Below are 19,314 nucleotides of genomic sequence, written 5' to 3' on the forward strand. Positions count from 1 at the left end.
TAATTATTAGCATAAAACCTTACTTGGTACCGAGTAATGGGGTGAGGTTGATAGTATAAACATTATGAGAAACGGCTCCCTCTGAAGTTAAGTAGTTTTCGAGAATGAAGTAATTTTCAACGAATTTGATTTCGATACCTCAGATTTAGAATTAGAAATCAAGCATCTGAAAGCACACAACTTTGTGTGACAAGGGTGTTTTTTTCGTTTAACGTTATCTCGCAACTTTAACGACCAATTGAGCTCAAATTTTTAACAGGTTTGTAATTTTATGCATAATGTTGAGCTACACTAAGTGAGAAGACTGGTCTCTGACAATTACCAACAGTGTGCTGTGTCTTTAATATGTGTGTTTCTGTAAAAGTGAAGACATTAACGAAGCACATTTTACAGCTGTCTTCATAAGTGGAATTATGGGAGAACCCGAAACCTGATCCTTTTATCTAAATAATTAGTTAAAGGACCTCACTAAAAGAAATGACTGAACCCGAAAATTAACGGAGACATGTTTTATATCTGTCCCACTTCCATTCTTACTTGATTCTGCTATTTTGTGTTTGGCAGTGCAATTAAGGGATACAAGGTTCAGACTCTGGTCCCAGAGACCCCAGGTGTGGGTGCCTCATCATTCAACAAACAGGAAGCTGAACGACACATCATCTTCACTGCCGAGACCCACAACTTCCCCACGGGTGTGGCTCCGTTTAGTGGTGCAACCACAGGGACCGGAGGGCGTATACGTGATGTACAAGCTGCAGGCAGGGGTGCTCATGTTGTTGCTGGGACGGCAGGATACTGCTTTGGGAACTTACATATTCCAGGTACAGATGCATCCCTTTTAAGGGTTCGGGTACTTTTTGTCTGACACAAAACACAAACTTTCACAGATTGACATTAAACGTACAGGGTTTAGCGATAACGACGGTAGAGAGCTTCCCTGCAAATATTATTTGCTGCGTGCTGTAATTTTTGGAGAAATAAGTGAACAACCAAAACATCTTCCTCCAAACATTGCTCTGTGATTTTCATCAAAAAAATTTACAACAAATGAAGCTGAAACAAGAGGTATAAAAACTCTTGAAAGTAATCCCTGGTTGTATCGTATAATTGGGTGTGATCGCTGGTTATACAGCAAGTACAAGTTGAGAGGGAAATTACCAATTTGAGAGGGAAATGGCAAGAGCAGAGCATTGAAGGCGCAATATGGTGAGCTGGATCTCTATCTTTTGTTTGAATGTGAAATACGCCATTTCAGCGGGGAAATGTTTTGTTATGGCATTGATAGCATTGGTAATTGTCTGCACTGGTCCATTGTTGTTTCAAAAGAGTTGCTTGCTGAAATGGCGCCCAGTGCACATTTGATATTTCAGCATGAGTTCCCTATTATCTTGCGACTTCGGTGCTCTGTAAACTTTGGGTCAGAGAATAACAGTGGCTAAAACAAATAAATAATGACTTGAAGGCCATGGACCTCAATATCAAGATCGACACACCTGAGCATAAATTTATGGCTCTGCTTACCGTCGAATTCTACGCTTACGATCACCATTCTCTACTTACTGGCAAGGGGGATATTTCTGCGCGAGCTGTGTAAGAGAGAATAATGCATAGTAACGTGAAGTCTGCATGTGCATAAGCAAGGATTCCCTGCTAATCCCTACTTGACGTAATTGCATGAGCCCTGATTCTATGCTTACAGTAAGCAGAGCCATGAAATTTGGCCCTGTTGATGCATCAATAGAGCCGCTTGCTGAAATGGCGTCCAGTGCACATTTCAGCTTGAATTCCCCATTTTGTGCCATTAGGGCTCTGTGATCTTTGGGTAAAATATTTCTTTCCTGTTTGACATGTTTAGAGTATGATCTACCTTGGGAAGAAAAGTCATTCGAGTACCCATCCAACATGGCGTCCGCTCTACAGGTGATCGTCCAGGCAAGCAATGGGGCGTCAGACTACGGGAACAAGTTTGGAGAGCCGGTGCTGACCGGTTTTGCGCGGTCATTCGGCATGGTAGTCGGTGATGCAGACAGACGAGAATGGGTTAAACCAATCATGTTCAGCGGTGGTATGGGGTCGTTGGAGAGTGGTCATGTGACTAAAAAAAACCCAGAGACAGGTGAGAGTAGGCTGGTGTGCACAAGAACCGAGGTCAGCTCCCCCCAAAAACACAAACATGCGTCTGTGAACAAATGTTGTAACATTGTATTTGATTTTGGGTTGAATAAAGAAAAATTGACTAGAGCGAGATTTGACCCAAACTTGAACTTGGTAAGTTTCCCTTGTGGTTTATAACTTGATATTTTAAATAAGCAAAAAAGGATTCCCATAAGGCCTCAGATTGCTGTGGTGCCATGTGTGTTTGCTGTGATGCCCCTTGCAAGGTTCTAACATGATTTTTTTATTTTTCTCATTGAAGTTACTGTGTCCCTTCAATAGGGAAGTTCAAGGCCTGTAAAAACTCTACAACATACAAATCTTGCTATTTCAGAACGTTTCTCAGATCAGGAAAATATCCTGATACTTCATAGCAGTTCCCTTACACAAAACCTTTTCTCCCATCCCCCCAGGAATGAAAGTGGTAAAGCTCGGGGGCCCTGTGTACCGCATTGGTGTTGGTGGTGGCGCGGCCTCTTCCATTCAGGTCCAGGGGGACAATACTGAGGAGCTTGACTTTGGAGCCGTTCAGCGAGGGGATGCTGAGATGGAACAGAAGATGAACAGGGTGATCCGTGCTTGCATAGAGATGGGCACCAAGAATCCGATAAGCAGTATACATGACCAGGGTGCTGGTGGGAATGGTAAGAATTGGATACAGCTGACTTGGGCGAACTTGGCTATGGCTATGCTGGTCGGTTGCAATGATAGCAAAGACGAATAAACCAAAGCCAAACTCATTGATTTCATAACCATTTTTATGAAGCGTCGAATGTGTGTTTGGAGAAAGTCGCATTTGAAGCTGAACTGTTCTTCTAAAATTGCCATAAGCCTGTTTGAGGTATGGCGGTCGTGATACGCGCATCACACCCGGTGACTGATGTCACACTCACCATGAACATTGGTGGTCAATAGGTTTACATGTAAATGCCGCGGCGCCTAAAAAAAATCGCACTTCACTGAATAACACGCGTTCTATTTCTATTTCTATATTCCTTATAACCCTATAATTCATGACTTTAATAGTACGAGTCCATTTAATGATGACTCGCCTTTGTGTTGTTTGTAGGCCTACACCTATCGTCTGACCATGTTGTCCCTTGTCTTTGTCTTTGTTTGTGTTCCTTGGTATCATGTTTGTCTGTCAATAGGTTAGGGCACAAAAGCATTTTGCTTAACCTTACACCTAAATGTTGTCTTTAAATTACTACTTGTTTATTTATTTATTTTTTTGAAGTATTGTGTACCTAATCATACCTCATACTATATTGCTTGTTTTAATTTTGACATAAATGTACGCTATTGTATTATTGTTTTGTATGACAGCATTGAAATAAATGTACTGAATAATGGTCAATATGCACAAATTTACCCAAACCTCATAGTGTTGTAGCATTGTGTTCGCCATATCTCAAAAAGGCTTATTTAGGTGAAGGTATACTCTTTTTTTTTGCCCTGGCGGCCAAACCCAAGTGGTATATAGAGTTTGCCTTGACCTTCCCTGCATGTATATAGTCGTGTTTTGATGCTACATACGGAGTGTGTACCTGAGCACTAAATAAGTCCACACAGTGACTGCAATAGTGTGTGCAATCATTGTCGGAGCAGTAAATCAAGGACTTGGCATATCAATTCCAGAATTGGTGCGTGGATTTGTCTTGGGATCCCCTGGAAGCAAGTTGTTTTTGGACCCGTTCAAATGTCAGGTATATTGTGGCTAAAACAAAAGAAATGTTGTCTGAATGACAATGCAGGGATATGACTCTAATCTCATTAGGGCATTTGTGTTCGTCAACACACTATTCTTGTTTTTGCTCTGTTTTTAATACCAAAATGAAACGGACGTTTTCATTCAAACAGAACGTCAACATGTTTTCAATCTTGCGACTATTGTGATGAGATATAATAACTCCTAAGCACATTTGTCACTTTGTTCTTGACTTTTTGTCCTTGAATGTCGGTTTGATCCACAGGCAATGTGTTAAAGGAGATTTCTGAGCCAGCCGGTGCCCTGATCCGTGCCAAAGAGTTCCAATTGGGAGATCCAACCATCAACACAATGGAGCTATGGGGCGCCGAGTACCAGGAGAGCAACGCCATTCTCATTCCGGGGGAGGCAGAAGGCATTTTGAGTGACATCTGCCAGAGGGAGAAATGCCCAGTTTCATTTGTGGGAGACATTACTGGGGATGGCAAAGTAAGAGCCTAAATCGTTTTGTTTTATCTTCTGACACTTTTCATCAATGTCACTTATTTTATTTCAAAAGTTAGTATTGTTGATTATTACAACCAGACTTTAATACAGACTTGATTTAATAACAAAATAATTATGGGACAACACCTCACATCACAAAGCGGCAGCTATACTTAACTAATTTTGTGCTATCAACCCAAATCAAATGCCTCCAGAGGCAAGTTGCCGTCTACTCCTAGGGCTGAAACAAGGTTACCCCCTTCAGAGTTCATAAGGATGTAGGCATGGGTATCAACCACTAGGTTGGTAAAGCAGAAAGCACTACCTTCCCAACTTTTTACGAAGCAACAATGGTTAAGTGCCTTGCTCAAGGGCACAAGTGTCATGACTGGGACTCAAACCCACACTCTACTGCAGACAACACCAGAGCTTGGGTTCTGTGAAATAGACCACTCGACCATGACATGCATAAATGTTTTGGTAGCAGCTGATAAAAGTCGCTGTGACACCAGTGCAAAGGGAAGTGAACATGTCAAGTTGCTCGTAATTTGATTAATCTGTGTTTACTGAGGACATCTTGACCAAGTTCACTTAGATGGCTCGAGCTAGATGTATGTTATGGCCTGGGCCAAATTTCATAGAGCTGCTTAAGCACAAAATTCTGCTTTAAGTAAAATAATCGATGCTTAGTAAAATCAGAATACCGGCCAAGACTCCACTCACTTGTTATGCTTAGTAAACAATTGAATATCTCAATACCAGTCACAAGCAATGTATATGACATTGTGGCCCAGGGTCCAATTTTGTAAAACTGCTTAAGCACAAAAAGTTGCTAGCATGACAAAATGTCGCTTACCAGAATACGGTTACCAGTGAAACTACTATATCCCATGTACAGTTTGTGACTAGTATGCTGCTCATTTCTGATCAGCATAAAAATTGTTAAGCGGCAGAAAATTGTTTAGCAACATTGTGTACTTAAGCAGCTCTATGAAATTGGGCCCTTGCCTTGACTTGATTTGGTGACACCAAAAATGAATTTCATTTTCATATCCTTAGATACGACTGGAGCAAGAAGAGGCAGAGTGTGTGGAAAATGGCGCCCTCAACGGGGAGTCAGCTAGTAAGAAGAAGAGGTCGTGCTCATACCCTGTTGACCTTGACCTGGAGTGGGTCTTGGGGTCAATGCCCAGGAAGGTGAGAAGCATTGTGGGAATGCAAAGGTCACAAGTTGACCTTAATATCCTCGTCTTTTTCATGTTTTGGTTTTATATTTCAATCTATTATGTTTTACTGTATGCACCATATCTTTAGACCAGCGCTCACCCTTAACAGTGCTCCGTTGGCCAAGTGCCAGTTAAAACACCAGAGTACCAATCAAACTACACTCCGAGTGGTGTTACAGGCTACTCTGGCATCCCTGTTTCATTTGAAATATGGACAAGTGAATAAGGTGATGGACTTGTAAAATTACAAGTTAGCTTGTCCTGGTCAGTCACTGGAAAGATAAGATAGAGTTCTGCTCCAGACAGTTTTACGTAGTTGCTTCCATCTATTGAACATGTAGACTTTGTTTCCGAAAAAAGAGTCACCATATCCATTCCAGGGCCCAATTTCATAGAGCTGCTAAGCACAAAAATTTGCTTAGCATGAAATTTTGGCCTTCATAAAAACAAGATGTCCAACCAAATTTTCACGTGATTTTCAGGATAAGCAACAACAGCTGAATACCAGTAACGGGCAATATGCATCAAATGAAAATTTTGTTGGTAATCATGTTTTTATCAAGGAAGAAATTTTATGCTAAGCAAAATTTTTATGCAGGGCATTTCCTGGCAGGAATTGGTGTTGGAGGATTGGTGTTGGTCTGAACTTTATAATCAGTGAGATTTCAACTTGAAAATCATCATTCGTATTTTTTAAAATCCTTTTTCTGTAGATATTCAACATGGACCGTGTCAAGCCCAATCTCAAGCCACTTAGCCTGCCGACTAATCTCACAGTCAAAGATGCCGTTAATCGTGTTCTACGTCTGCCGTCTGTTGCCAGCAAACGATACCTCACAAACAAGGTTAGCTGATGAGGAAATATTGAGGTGGCTAAGAAACATTACAATGGCGTAAAATTTTTGTTACTTCCCAGACCCCCCCCCCCCCCAACAGTAATCAAAATAACTATTTTACCTGTTCACTGTGACTCCTTTTTAACACTCAGAGGTTTCAATTCAATTCAAGTACACAACTATTTCCATGAAAGATATTGGCAATTACATGTACTACTGTGTCAAGCTAAAATTTCATCAAGTAACAGTAAGCAGGATAACCGTATGGGGCCATTTTAATAAGCGGGAGCTTGTAAAAAAAGCAGCCAGACATACAAAGAAACAAAACAAACAGAAAAACAAGCAGACAAAAGGACAGACGAATGTGTAAAGACATGACGCAACAAGTTGAATCAAGGATCTGAGGACCATCATGAAGATGAGTCGGTCCTTCATAGAATCAGGCTTACAATCACTTCAAGGTAGTGGACACTATTGGTAATTACTCAAAATAAATATTAGCACAAAACTTTACTTGGTAACTAGTAATTGGGAGAGGAAGATAGTAAAAAACATTGTGAGAAACGGCTCCCCCCGTAGTGACGTAGTTTCCGAGAAAGAAGTAATTTTCCGCGAATTTGATTTCCAGACCTCGGATTTAGAATTTGAGGTCTTGAAATCAAACATCTAAAAGCATGCAACTTCATGTGACACTGTGTTTTTTTCTGCCACTATCTATCTCGCAACTCCGACGACCAATTGAGCTCAAACTCTCATATTTTATGCATAATATGTTGAGATACACCAAGTGAGAATACTGGTCTTTGACAATTACCAATAGTGTCCAGGGTCTTTAACACTACTTTTCTATCTGTTCAGGTTGATCGCTCAGTGACCGGTCTGGTAGCCCAGCAGCAGTGCGTTGGTCCCCTCCATACCCCACTAGCTGATGTAGCAGTCACGGCTCTGACTCATTTTGATACTGTCGGCTCAGCTACCTCCATCGGTGAGCAACCAATCAAGGGACTGATAGATCCAGCTAGTGGTGCTAGGATGTCCGTTGCTGAAGCTCTGACCAACCTCGTCTTTGCTAGAGTATCCTCACTCAAGGTAGGTCTTTCAGGCTTCTATTTTTTTAAGTTTATCATTCATACTATTAAAAGCTACTGTAAGTTTTTAACCAAAACTTTTATTGCCGTTCATTAAAAGATGTATACATGTACCTTCCCTTTAAACATTTGCTTCTCATCTTTTGCCTGCCACTGTTTTGCTAGGATGTGAAGTGCAGTGGCAACTGGATGTGGCCTGCCAAGCTGCCAGGCGAGGGTGCTGCATTGTTTGACGCATGTGCAGCCATGTGCGATGCGATGAAGGAGCTGGGGATAGCGATCGATGGAGGGAAGGATTCTCTGAGCATGGCTGCTCGCGTTGGCACAGAGACTGTCAAAGCTCCTGGTGAGAATTGTGTTTATATATGGCACTCTTTATTCATGTTTAAGGGCCATTCTTCTGGCAGTCCCTTACTCATGTTTACCTATTTATGCATATATCAGGGCTGATACTTCACGTAGACAATGGAGGAGATTACCTCCATGCCTGGAAATGCTCCAGTAGAAATTTACAATTTCCTCATAGGGTGCCCTTTACCAAGAAGAAAATGCCTTGGTGCCCTTGCCCTTAAAAAAAAGGAAGCATACATGCCTGCATATTTGCAAGAAGCAGACTAAACGCTTTGAAAATATACAGCACCGTAAATAAAGAAATACTTTGGTTATTTTTCGGCTTTATGCTTTGCATTATGTCTGTTTCATGCAGGTGCCACTTACCTTATTGATACACAATATCAACTTCTACCCTTGCATGTACCTATTTATACTTGGTGAAGAGAAGCAATTACAGAAAAGCATCTTGCTCAAGGCCACATGTGTCATGACCGGGATTCGAATCCACACTCCAGTGACTTTACCGCTGGAACTTGAATCTGATGCTCTAAACACTCGGGCCATGACACCCTAGTTAACATTGATTTACAGTTGAGAATCCTACCTTGTTTTGAAATTGACCCGCAGGCTCACAGCCTTTTGTGAACATGTTATGATACAGGTTACATGGTGTATTTGATGATATTCTTTATTGGATTGGTGTTTAGGTGCTCTAGTGATCTCAGCGTATGTTGGTTGCCCAGACATTAACGCCACCGTCGCCCCCGATCTGAAGTGTCCCAACGGCTGTGGTGAGTGGCAAATAATTTAAGGTTATCTCAAAATCTATATTACTCCCAGCTTAGTAACATGCCTGTGATTATCTTCATGAGCTCAAGGAAAGTACTGAGTATTAAAGCCATTGGACCCTTTCGGTAAACAGTGTTGTCCAAAGCCCACACTTCGTGTATCACAACTTCTATATCAAATAACAAACCTGTGAAAATTTAGGATCAATCGGTCATCGGAGTTGGGAGAAAACAACGGAAAAACCCACCCTTGTTTCCGCGCGTTTCGCCGTGTCATGGCATGTGTTTAAACAAAAATCCGTAATTCTCGTTAACGAGAATTTATATTGTTTTGCTGTTTTCTCAAAAAGTAAAGCATTTCATGGAATAATATTTCAAGAGAAGTCTTTCACCATTGCCTTCTGTAAACCCTGTAAGTTATTTGTAAATCTGTGAACTTTTTTTTTTTTTCTGAACCGAAAGGGTCCAATGGCTTTAAGTGCTTACATACATCGGTGTATATGGGTAAAACCAAATCGAATTTTCTATCCCAGATTTAACAACTAGTAAATTAAAGGTTGCTTTTCCATATGCACTTAAAGGCAGTGGAAACTATTGGTAATTACTCAAAATAATTATTTCTGGGTAATGAGTAATGGGGAGAGGTTGATAGTATGAAACATTGTGAGAAACCGCTCCCTCTGAAGTGACGTAGTTTTCGAGAAAGAAGTAATTTTCCACGAATTTGATTTCGAGACCTCAGATTTGGAATTTGAGGTCACGAAATCAAGCATCTGAAAGCACACAACTTCGTGTGACAAGGGTGTTTTTTTCCTGTCATAGTTATCTCGCAACCCCAACGACCAATCGAGCTCAAATTTTCACAGGTTTGTTATTTTATGCATACGTTGAGATATATTAAGTGAGAAGACTGGTCTTTGACAACTACCAATAGTGTCCACTGTCTTTAAGGTCAGCTTTTTTGACTTTCAAAAGCTTTTAAAAAAAAATCAATTTTTTTTATAGTTTGACATTTTTTCAGAAAATGAAAGCATTAGGCAGACTTTAACCCCCTCCCTCGGAGCGGAGGGTTTTTATGCTTGTGATAGTGTTGATAACTGTGAGCGGTCCCTAAGTGGTTAACTGAAGTTGTTGTTTCCAAGTCAAAGTGTTCACATAAAAAGCATGGAATATTGATGATTGTGATTTTGCATTTTGTTAGGGAGCATCTTATTTGTTGACCTTAGCTGTGGTCAGAGACGACTAGGAGGTTCGGCCCTGGCCCAGTGCTACAAGCAGGTTGGTGACACGGTGCCCGACATGTATAACCCTGGTATGCTGGCTCAAGCATTCAACATCATGCAGGAACTAATAACTGGTAAGTCACATTCTCCATATGGGTTGGAATTGCAAGACACTCTCTCCACTAGCCTAAAGGTCTCTTGTAGCTTAGAAAATTTACTGGATCAAGAAATAATTTTACATGACTGATAAACTTTGTGTAAGAGCACCGAACTCTTGTGTTTCTGATCGGAAGAGTGTGGGTTCGAGTCCCAGTCCTGACCCTTGTGTCCTTAGGCAAGACTCTTAACCATTGCTTCGTCCTTCGGATGGGCTTAAAGCTGTAAAATAACTCAGTGTACTTATAAAAAAGAGAAGGGGTTCGCCCCAGTGTTCCTGGTTCAGACCTTCGTTTTTGAGGAGCGCGAACGCGCTCGCACTCCTACCGTGCTCCTGGGGCTGTCTTCAGGTGCGCGATCGACAGCGCTCCTCCTCGGTCATTACGGTGTATTTTATTTATAACACAAAAGCAGATTTCACGCCAGTCGTTGTTACTTTGCATGCGATAATAAATAAAAGAAACATTGAACGCTAGAGGTCGCTTTAGAACGATGCACTAGCATGATATTAAACGCCCTCTATTGGTAAAATCTACGCGGACCAGCAATAAACGCATTGAAACAAGCCTCAACGGGTCACGAGGGAGTTTTAGCGCATTTCAAGGCGGCGCAAATGCGAGGACGAAGCGCATACCGTCTGCGTACGTAGCTCAATCAACATCTGTTGTGCTATCTCGAGATTGAGCAGCGCAATATTAACAGATTGCTAGCTTTACGAACTCGCAGCCGGGTACATTACTACACGTACATGTACACACACGCTACTGAATACACTGTACGTACGTCGTCCGTGCAATACTAGACCTACTACTAGATCAACCATGGATCAACGACGTATTTTCTCGTAAGAAAATGTGTGTTTTCTAATGCTTTATATCAAATGTGAAAACATTTTAGAAAAAAGGAAACATTAAACATAAAACCTTAAAATCGTGCGGTATTTTGTCACACGGGAGTATTTTATTTTGTCTGTAAATTTTATTTGTGTACGTCCGATCCGACCTGACCATTTTAGTATAAATCATAAACTGAGTATGCTACTATATGCTAGTCAAACAAATTGAGCTCCTGGACAATCTAAGAAGAGTGATTTTTTAGGAGCTCAAATTGAGCTCCTGAGTATTCTCAGGAGAGCGATTAAAAGAGCTCCTTCTATTTCTATAAACGAAGGTCTGCTGGTTTGATTTGCAGCATATTGCAGCACAGCACCTTGTACATTAAACCATTACATGGTGCTATGTAAAAGGAGTAGGTCTCATAAATCAAACAAAGTCCCAGATACCTAACAGAAAAATACTGTATGTTAAAGTGCCTTGAGTCCCCTCGATAAAGTATTAGTCCTGGCAGATTTTCTACCTTCTGCCCAGGGACAAACATCTACTCTGCGGTAGCAGAATATATAAAGCAAGATAGTTCTCCAAAGAATATAACCTACCTAGTAAATACATACACACATGGTGTTACTGCAGACCAGATATATCATGCTCTTGACTAACTTTTCCCTACTACCTTACCCTATGACTTCCTTCAGAGGGGCTGTTGACCAGCGGTCATGACGTCAGCGATGGTGGACTTATCACTTGCCTATTGGAGATGACCTTTGCAGGAAATTGTGGAATGGAGGTCAATATTGAAAACAACAACAAAGGTTGGTTTTATATAATTGAGCTTTACCTAATTGAAAATGGACACTTTGCAGTGATTTTTTGCAAAATAGATACTCCAATCAAATCAAGGACATGTCATGATGTAAAATGGAATAGTCAAGACTTAACGTGATTTTATTTGAAGCAATGCAATTGCATGCATCCAATATTTGACCCCATGCACTAATGGCACAAGAGTATCTGCAATGCTCGCCATTTTAGGAATCAAGTTGTTTGTGAAAATTATGGTGAGTGTTGAAACGCTATGTTGTCTAAAATTCACACTACATTGTATAACTCACAGGGACATTGATTCACAAAAATTGCAAAAGTAAGGTTATTGTGCTGCGGATGTACGGGAAATTAGATCAATATGGCACTTATTGTTTACATTTGCTTATTAAAAATTACAATTTCCAAATCAATAATTATTCTATCTTTGATAACTTCTAGTCTCAGATTTGGAGGTTCTATTTGCGGAGGAGTTGGGGTTAGCTTTGGAGGTGTCGACTGAGCATGCCCAGATGATCTGCCAGAGGTTTACCGGGAAGGGAGTGCCGTGCTCCGTGATTGGTCAATCCTGTGGACAGGGTCCGGACTCCATGGTAAGGGTCCAATAGGTACCAGGCTAAAGCTAAATGAAAACAAGGCCAGATGCGTTTTGGCCTTAACAGCTACAGCTACGGCTGTTGCTAAGGGTGTTGCTAAGGACGTCCTATACCTCAATGCATGATGACGCATAGCTATAGTTATAGCTGCCAATTCTGACATGGCCTGATGGTGTCTACAGCTACGGCTATGGCTGTTGCTAAGGGTGTTGCTAAGGACTTCCTATACCTCAACGCATGATGACACAGAAATCTGGCTGTAGCCGTAGCTGTAGCCGCCAATTCCGACACGGTCGAATCTTAGATCAGAAATGGAAGGGAAAATCTTCAAACTGTCAGGTTTGATGTAGTTGATTCCCGTGTTTAAACCGTTTGAAACTGTGTACTAGCGGGCTGTCCCAATCCTTCATGACCATTCAAATAGGTTGAGTTGTTAGCTGATGAGAATTAGTATTTCTCATGAAGAAGGCTAATTTCAGTCACTGGCAAACATAGAATTGTGCACTTGGCAGACACACAAATAAAAAAACAAATGTGTCACACCACCATCAGCCCCGTGAGTCTGAAAGAGAATAACGAAAGAAAAAATTTACAAATTTGTTGTACTTTCATATGCCTAATAAAAGGCTTCAGGCCTGAAGTCATTTTATTATTTAAGTGAGAAATTACCGCTTTCTCACAAAGGGAGCCGTTTCTCACAATGTTTTATATTATCAACAGCTCTCCATTACTCATAACATATGAATTTTTATGCTAACGATTATTTGAAATACCTACTAATTGTACTGTCCAGTACCTTTAAAGACAGTGGACACTATTGGTAATTGTCAAAGACCAGTCTTATCACTTGGTGTACCTGAAGATATCATAAAAATAACAAACCTGTGAAAATTTGAGCTCAATCGGTCGTCGAAGTTGCGAGATAATTATGAAAGATAAAACACCCTTGTCACACGAAGTTGTGTGCTTTCAGATGCTTGATTTCGAGACCTCAAGTTCTAAATCTGAGCTCTCAAAATCAAATTTGTGTACAATAACTTTTTTTTTCAAAAACTACATTACTTCAGAGGGAGCCGTTTCTCACATAGTTTTATACTACCAACCTCTCCCCATTACTGTTACCAAGTGAGGTTTTATGCTAATAATTATTTTGAGTAATTACCAATAGTGTCCACTGCCGTTAAGTAGGGTTACACTTTTTTTGGAGAACCAGGTTAGCTTTGTAGTATCTATCCCTGCCTTGTAACTCTTTGGACAGCGGTTTGAATCCTGCCTCAGATAGAGAACCAGGTTAGCTTTGTAGTATCTATCCCTGCCTTGTAGCTATTTGGACAGCAGTTTGAATCCTGCCTCAGATGCAGTCCCATGTGGATGGGTTTTCAGTCCTTCTACGAATGCATGTGGTTTCCTTAATCCACCCACTAAACATTTCTAAACCATCACATTGTACTTCATCCTTCCATTGGTATTTCCATAGAATGTCCAAAATAGTCCTTTCAATTTGCCTAAATTCTTTTTCCACCAGGTCCGTCTCTCGGTGAACGGCACCAACGTCTTGACAGAGAAGATGACCTTCTTGAGAGACATCTGGGAGGAGACGAGTTTCCGTTTGGAGAATTACCAAACCAACCCAGAGTGTGTGGCTAAAGAGAGAGAAGGACTGTCTAAGCGCGTAGCTCCTCCGTACAAGCTGACCTTCGACCCCAACCAGCACAAAATCGATGAAGGTGAGGCTTTGTTTAGGCACATGGTTTCATGTATTAAGACCTCAAATGTCATGGCTGAGCGGTCAAGATAAATTTGGGCAAATGAGCGTCACATGAACTTAACTTTAGACTTGTTAAGAGAGGTGCATTATGTAGCTGAATTTAGGACGACCCCTCTCTTTCATGGGAAGTGTCCTTGGCGTTCTAACAGACAACGAGGTTTATGTTGTGAAAGATGGAGGCCTGATGTTAGGGTCTATCATAACAGAGCTGCAAACTCTCCAAGTAATTGCAGAAATTTCCCTGATAATAAACCACTCTTTCCATGTTCTTATGAACAAATTTGAAAACCTCCCTGTTTATGGGAACTTTGTTCCTATTATGTTGAATGTAATTCTAAATATCTCCCTGATTGTTGTACGAAATCTTCCAGATGGCAAGATGCAAATGTTGGCAGCTTTGCCATGTCTAAGCAACCATGACAATAGAAATGGTCAGTCATCCAATGGAATTTAAGTTAGTAGTTATGCACAAAGCTCTTCCATTAAACGCACTGGACATCTCTTATGACTTGTTGATCTCAAGATATGCATAAAATAACAAATCTGTGGAAATTTCGGCTCAATTGTTCATCGAAGTTGCAAGAGAATATATTAAAAGAAGGACACACTTGTAGCACAATCATGTGTGCTTTCAGATGCCTGAGAAAGACTTCAGGCCTTAAGTCTTTCCCAGATTCAAATATTTTAAGAGAGAATTTTCCTCTTTCTCAAAAAACTCAGTTACTTCAGAGGGAGCTGTTTCTCACAATGTTTTATACTATCAACAGCTCTCCAATGATCGCTACCAAGTAAGCGTTTATGCTAATACATATTTTGAGTGATTACCAAAAGTTTTCAGTGCCTTTAAAATACCTACTTTCAGCCTGTATTCATCTCTAAGTAAATAAATGTACATGTACTTGTGTTGATATGAGACTAACAGTACCACTTGATCTCCATGATAACAGAAATAGCCAAGCCAGGCTTCGTCGGACCTAAAGTCGCTGTGATTCGCGAGGAGGGTAGTAATGGTGATCGTGAGATGGTCGCCTCGTTGATGAGCGCTGGCTTTGAGGTCTGGGATGTCAACATGCAGGACCTTGCTTCAGGGAGAGCCACCCTGGACCAGTTCCGAGGAGTGGTGTTTGTTGGTGGATTCAGCTATGCTGATGTCTGTGGCTCTGCTAAAGGTTAGTTTTCGTTAAAAATGTTTGTTTTATGCAAATCGCAAGACACACACGTCTTTTACCCAGGTGCCATTGCCACCTCATCCTTGAGCTGAAACAGGGATACCCCCTTTACAGTCCATACGGATGTAGGCCTAGGTATCATCCATCAGAAGCCTGGCTGGTAGAGCAGAAAGAACTACACCTCCAACTATTTTGAAGCAATCATGGTTTTGTGTCTTGTCTAAGGACACAAGTGTCATGACTAGGACTCGAACCCACACTCTGCCGATCAAACACCAGAGCTTGAATCCGGTGCTCTTAACCGCTAAGCTATGATATATAGTTAGTTTGGGTTTTAACAAAGTAAAATTAATGGAGCGGGACTTGATATACTGATGTCCAGATTAATGTACCAGCACTTGATTAACTCTGCTATCTAGCCCTTTGTCTCCCTGATAGTAAATATCATTGTTCAGGGGTGCAAGTCAGAAGCCATTAAAAAGGTTCGTCAGGGTAAATGATCAAGAACCAGGACTCGGCGGGATTAAAGCACTAGTTGAAAACCGATTCAACACACTTTGATTCCCTTTCATAAATACCTTTTCGGTCAAAAAACATCAACATTTTCTGGTCAAAAAGTAACATAAATGCAATAATTATAATTGTTCAAAGATTTCTTTCAACACAACACCCGTCCAGCTATGAAATGGTAAGGCCCTCGGGTTAACAACTCCTTATAAGGAGATTGCTGTGCGCGTGGCGCATATAACGAGATATGGCACAACTATTCCAGCCGTTGCTCTCGACCAATAGGAATGAAGAAACTGTCTTATAATCACAGGTGCAAGTTGTGTGTCACGACTATGTTTCAACACTTTTTTGCTGGTGTTAATCCGTTCAAACAACCCCTCGTGATGTCCTCTCGACCATTCAGAATGGATAAACTGTCTAAGGTATTTGTGAATTGCCATTTAACTCACCTGTTTAAGATACATTGGGCCGATAACATTCCTGAAATCTTGTTCAGCTCCCTGGGGAGTACACTGCTACAGGCTTCCATGGCACTCCAAAGGCTTTTTTATACACAATATCAACCTCCACCCTCGAAAGTGTCATGACTTAGATTCAAACCCACACTCAGATGACACAACCACCAGAACTTGAATTTAATACTCTAAACCGCTCAGCCATGACAACCTAATTATGATATTTATTGGTTTTTAATTTGTACTAAAGGCTGGGCTGCGGCCATCCTGTTCAACCCTACGGTGCGAGCCCAGTTTGATGCCTTCAGGGCGCGTAGTGACACCTTTTCCTTGGGCGTCTGTAACGGGTGCCAGCTGATGGGTTTACTTGGCTGGGTGGCCCCAGACCATGGACAAGAAAAGACCAGTGGAGGTAAATAAATCCATGTACACTTTTTGTGCTCACTATTTTTTCCTGCAAGGTATGTTAGATACGTTTTGAAGTATGAGACCTATTACTTTATTGCATCATGTAATGGTTTACAAGGTGCTTTCATACCAACAACACCGGGGTAAACCCCCTTCTGTTTATGGTATGTGCACTGGGTTCTTCTAGTGCATTAAACAAGACACAGAACCTAAGGCTTAGCCCATCCGAAGGAAGCAGCAATATTGGATAAGAGTCTTGCTCAAGGGCCCGCCTGGTGTGTGGGACACCTTACCAAACATCTGTCCGACAGTGACCAATTTATTGCCGATCAGTTTGAGATGTGAAACACTGCACTAGCTTTTAAGTCTAAGTTAAAAGTAACTCGGTGCCCGCCCGATTGCTAATAATTACCTGGAAAACTGCAGGGAGTTCTGTGGAACCCCGGTCGAAAAAGCTTAGAAATTTCATCGCTAACTACTCCCAAAACCCATTGCAAGGTGATTGTGATAAATGTTGACTTAATTGGTTTTGACCTTTCACTCAGATTCAGCCTCCTCCAAGCAGGGTGTTTTCCTCACACACAACAAATCTGAGAAGTTTGAATCGCGGTTTGTCAGTGTCCAGATAGACCAGAGTCCTTCCGTCCTGCTTCAGGGAATGGAGGGGTCTACACTAGGCATATGGGTTGCTCATGGTGAAGGTAAATACTATGGTTTCTTTTTTTTTCTTCAAGCAGAATTTCATGTACTTCTTATTTGAAAGATTTTGTATCTTCTTGCCGACGAGCTGTACCAAGTTTCATGTTTTTTTTTGCAAAACAAATATCACCTTTTTTTACCACAAAAGTTGACAACTTTACATCATACATTGGCGACATTGACTTGTGAAAAAAAAAACCAATTGGTGTCTACCCACAAAAAACGAATGGCAGTTTAAACTCAGTTGTTTACTATTTCTTTCTCTGTTTGCAACACCCAGGGTACATGAAATTTGCCTCGGACACCGTCCTGAACGAAGTCACCCAGAACCATCTAGCCCCCATACGCTATGTTGACGACCAAGGGCACCCGACCACCCAGTACCCACTGAACCCAAATGGGTCCCCACTGGGCGTAGCCGCCCTCTGTTCTCCAGATGGGCGACACCTAGCCCTCATGCCCCACCCAGAAAGGTGCACCTTCACGTGGCAGTGGGCGTGGATGCCGCCCGCGTGGAAACAAGACTTGAAGGCGTCGCCGTGGATGCGCATGTTCAAGAATGCCTGTGCCTGGTGCTGTCAAAAGGTATAGATGTATCAAATCAATCTGAAGTACTAGAGTCTTCGGTAATGCAAATCATTTGTTGGCAAAGTTTGTTCCTACAATAGACCCTTCTGATGAAATGCAGCGTGTGCACTAACATTTTAGTTGGCAAAATGAGGCAACATCGTGCTGTTTTGTACACATGGGAAGGGTCAATTATGGCAACGAGCGCTTGGTACCAACAAGTTGATGCTACTTTTTAAACCAGGCTTTAACAGAGAACAAGTTAAAAACATTGTTTGTCACGTGACATTTTGGCTGGTAACCATACTCTAAGTAGCAGCTATATGAAACTAAGCTCGACGATTACCAACGGGACCAAAATGCTTGCAAATTTTGAACATGTCAAAACATATTCCATGCAATAAAATTTGGTGACGGTTGCACACATTTTTCTGAAAAATGGCTATTATGAAACTTATTTTCTTGCCATTCTCGTTTTGTTTTGTTTTTCCTTCAGCACGGTAATGCAAATAATTATATTTATCTATAGTTTTGAATCTTTACTGGTGATCAGGGAGTTGGTTTTCGAAGAAAAAGAACAAATGAATAGTTAATTGCCACTCAAAAAAGATGAAATTACAAAATATACTTCACGTTTCAATCCTGCAAGGGTCGACTAAAACTCAGTAGCACTTTTTACTTGAACGACAATAGTAATTGAAATTTGCTCCATTTGATAGCAGCCATTTTATTTTTATTTATCTTTTCTACCTGAAATATTTCCACTAAAGTGCAGTTATCCTTCAAAAATCTGAGCAAAACTTCAGTGAAATAGAATCAAGTTTGCATTGTTTTATTTTTGTCTGGAACATAAGAGAGTTCATTTTCTACACTTGACTGAAAACCTATAATGCACTGTTTTGAAAACTGTTTTTATTTACACAAACAGCTGCAAATCTAAATACAAAATAACATGAATTGTATGACTGCTTTTTAAAAGTTGTGAAAATGTTGAAAAGTAAACATCACAATTCATATATTTTCTTACCTATTGGTGCATTGAACACCTAGTGTTTGTTACGAAAAACGCTAAATTTTTGTTTGTTTTTTATTATATTATTAAGTTCGGAGAAAAGAGCAGAATGTATTCTCTGTTAAGTACTGAAATCTCATAATTCTAATATTAAAGGGTCTGTATACGTTTGGTAATGATGAGTCTGAGACTAACTGGCAATAAAAAACTTACTTTGTAAGAAGTACAGTAGCTTTGGATGGTATGATGTATGAGAAACATTTCGCTTCAAAGTACTGTGATTATGAAACGAGATGTTTTGATCCCAACAAAATTGAATCTGAGAAGCGTTAGTGATGTTTCTCAGATTGTCTATTTCAATTGTAGATCATTCTTCCTGCAAGGACATAATCTCTCCAGATTTTCGGCAACATCTCAAAATTGGCAGCTCCTTTTGAAATAAAAGTGGGTTCCAGTTACCAAACATATACAATC

At 40.8% G+C, this 19,314-nt stretch overlaps 1 protein-coding gene across 2 annotated transcripts in view; it reads left to right on the forward strand.

Moving 5' to 3' along the window:
• The window catches only part of LOC117293521 (phosphoribosylformylglycinamidine synthase-like), a 41,678-nt gene extending 22,524 nt beyond the window's left edge, over nt 1-19,154 (forward strand). For both annotated transcript variants that reach the window (XM_033775871.1, XM_033775870.1), the window contains 18 exons: nt 565-821; nt 1,856-2,116; nt 2,568-2,798; nt 4,128-4,351; nt 5,408-5,545; nt 6,288-6,419; nt 7,269-7,499; nt 7,664-7,844; nt 8,539-8,622; nt 9,821-9,976; nt 11,530-11,646; nt 12,098-12,249; nt 13,778-13,979; nt 14,968-15,189; nt 16,405-16,566; nt 17,108-17,263; nt 17,542-18,328; nt 18,808-19,154. In XM_033775871.1, the coding sequence (XP_033631762.1) occupies nt 565-821; nt 1,856-2,116; nt 2,568-2,798; nt 4,128-4,351; nt 5,408-5,545; nt 6,288-6,419; nt 7,269-7,499; nt 7,664-7,844; nt 8,539-8,622; nt 9,821-9,976; nt 11,530-11,646; nt 12,098-12,249; nt 13,778-13,979; nt 14,968-15,189; nt 16,405-16,566; nt 17,108-17,263; nt 17,542-17,852 (3,217 nt within the window). In that variant the 3' untranslated portion in view covers nt 17,853-18,328; nt 18,808-19,154. The remainder of the gene's footprint in view (nt 1-564; nt 822-1,855; nt 2,117-2,567; nt 2,799-4,127; nt 4,352-5,407; nt 5,546-6,287; nt 6,420-7,268; nt 7,500-7,663; nt 7,845-8,538; nt 8,623-9,820; nt 9,977-11,529; nt 11,647-12,097; nt 12,250-13,777; nt 13,980-14,967; nt 15,190-16,404; nt 16,567-17,107; nt 17,264-17,541; nt 18,329-18,807) is intronic.
• Nucleotides 19,155-19,314: the final 160 nt, after the last annotated feature.

Source organism: Asterias rubens, chromosome 8 (genome assembly GCF_902459465.1).
Source record: "Asterias rubens chromosome 8, eAstRub1.3, whole genome shotgun sequence".
Lineage (NCBI taxonomy): Eukaryota > Metazoa > Echinodermata > Asteroidea > Forcipulatida > Asteriidae > Asterias > Asterias rubens.